This window comes from Pundamilia nyererei, unplaced genomic scaffold (genome assembly GCF_000239375.1).
Source record: "Pundamilia nyererei isolate P.nyererei 1_Seehausen unplaced genomic scaffold, PunNye1.0 scaffold00021, whole genome shotgun sequence".
NCBI classification, from domain to species: Eukaryota; Metazoa; Chordata; class Actinopteri; order Cichliformes; family Cichlidae; genus Pundamilia; species Pundamilia nyererei.
The window spans coordinates 2,055,756-2,057,799 of NW_005187422.1; the positions used below are offsets into that span (position 1 = coordinate 2,055,756).

The 2,044-nt window shown below is 43.6% G+C and overlaps 1 protein-coding gene across 2 annotated transcripts in view; it reads right to left on the reverse strand.

The window, feature by feature from the left end:
• rpn2 (ribophorin II) overlaps window positions 1-2,030 on the reverse strand; it is a 12,215-nt gene extending 10,185 nt beyond the window's left edge. For both annotated transcript variants that reach the window (XM_005726637.1, XM_005726636.1), the window contains exons 1-6: window positions 1,960-2,030; window positions 1,431-1,621; window positions 1,235-1,330; window positions 941-1,116; window positions 760-835; window positions 153-287 (exon numbers count right to left, since the gene is read on the reverse strand). In XM_005726637.1, coding sequence (XP_005726694.1) covers window positions 153-287; window positions 760-835; window positions 941-1,116; window positions 1,235-1,330; window positions 1,431-1,621; window positions 1,960-1,972 — 687 coding nt within the window. In that variant the 5' untranslated portion in view covers window positions 1,973-2,030. The remainder of the gene's footprint in view (window positions 1-152; window positions 288-759; window positions 836-940; window positions 1,117-1,234; window positions 1,331-1,430; window positions 1,622-1,959) is intronic.
• Window positions 2,031-2,044: the final 14 nt, after the last annotated feature.

The window sequence follows — 2,044 nt, forward strand, 5'->3', positions numbered from 1 at the left end:
TCTAAAGTGTATCACAGCTCAGGAAAAAAAAGCACCGAAATAAAGCACCGAAATGTGCGCTGCTTTTCGGTCTGGTTACTACCGTTTATGTCAGAATGGCACCGGACACCGGTACCCATCCCTATACAGCACCTCACAAACAGATATCAGACCTCTTTGATAGGAGGCTCCATGTCCATGTGATCTGACAGGGAATAAGCAGCGGTCACAAACATGGCGGTTGCTTCGAGTCCCTCTTCAAACTGGAGGTAGAGGCCACCGAGGTCATCCAAGCGAGCTGTCAGATCCTGGAAGGGAAAAGCCATCAGAAGGGGAGTTAGAATTTACCTTAATTTCTGTCGTGCATATTGTTGCAGTGATAGATACTCTTATTAAACAAAGCCAAGGTCAGCATATGTACAAGTAACACCTCGGAGTCAAAAGTTCAGACTTCAGAGGTTTTTTTTACTCCTGACTCCTTACTGTCACTGACTTGCTCAGCTCATCTGTTGTTCACACCTTGTGACTGTAAAAAGAAGCCAACCAGAAGGAAGCTAAAATGCCTCATTTGAACAAAAAGGCTGTCCCAAGGCCTAGTGCAACACAAATGTGGATCATTTGCAGCTTTACATCATGCAAACCAATCCTTTTAGGGTCAAAGAATAAAAATATAAAACCATAAGTAAATACAATAGGGCCCGTTTTGAAGATATAGGATTTCTTGCTATAAATCAAAAAAATAGTGAGACAGCACCATCTGGTGGTAGTTTTAAAGTTCACCTCAATTTCTTCCAGTATTCCTCCGAGCTCTGCCTGCTGGGAAAGCTGGGATGCTGTTTGCAGAGCCATGGTGATGCTGTCCAAAGAGAACACCCATTTATTGTAAAATAAGATGCATAGACTCTCTTTATTTTTATTGTATTTTTTTGGTAATGACAACTGAAAAGCATCTAACACTTACGCCATAACATTATCCTCTTTGTTGATCCGGGCTGTCAAGGAACCTACAACTTCCTGGGAAGCAAGAGGAAGCCCAAGAGAGCTGAGAGCAGTCACAGCCCGATGAATCTGAGTCATGGTCGAATCTTCACTGACTGCAGCCAGGAGGAGGTCGCGGGTTTCGTTGGACACAGGGATCTAAAGAGTTAAAAACAAAAACAAAGCACACAAATGTAACTCATGCATTTCTGTTACACTTATCTCTAACAGAAAGAAGAGATAACAGACAGAGAGACACCATGAAATATTTTTATACCTCACATCCTGAAATGGCACGACTGATCTCAGCAGCAAAGAAGAGTGAATCAACACTAGTGGAATCAAGCTGAGATTTCACAAACTGGCACACATCCTAAAAACAAACAAATGCAAAACAGCCACATAGTGAAGACCGATGGGAGTCTAGAGTCCATATATTACATATGCAAATAATGAAGGGCTGTTTTTCTCACTTCGTGATCGGGAACTGTCGCTCCCAGCTTGGTCAGACCTACAACTGAGTAGTATGCGGACTCCAGGTCAGTGAACTGCTGGCTCAGGAGGTTCTGCAGTCGGGCCACATCAGACAGGGAGAGGTAATGTGACGGTGTGAGCGCCTGAGCTCCGGAAAGAGCCAGGCTGAGAAGGAACAACCCGAACAGCCCTGCGGACACACAGCATGGACTAAGTAATCTGACGCCGGCTGCTGTTTGAAAGGTGAATTCATAAACACAAAATTAAATATATAATAAACAGAATAATACATTTTTATAATAGCTTCTCAACATACAATTCATTCATTCATGTAACGCTCGCTCGTGCAGGTCTAGCTACGAGCCAGCAAGCTAACGTCAGTAGGAAACGGCACACTGCGAGCACAGAGCGGTATTTTTCCACCAACGCTAAAACCTGCATTTCAACAAAAGCTTACACGACATGAATAAAACCAAAGATGCACATAAATGACATTCAATTCGGCGTTTTGTAAAGGAATCTACTCACTAGACCGGTCCATGTCTTGAGGTCTAATGCAGCGTCACCAAAAGCGACGATTACTTCCGGTGTCTCAGAGCGCGACCTGTCAGTA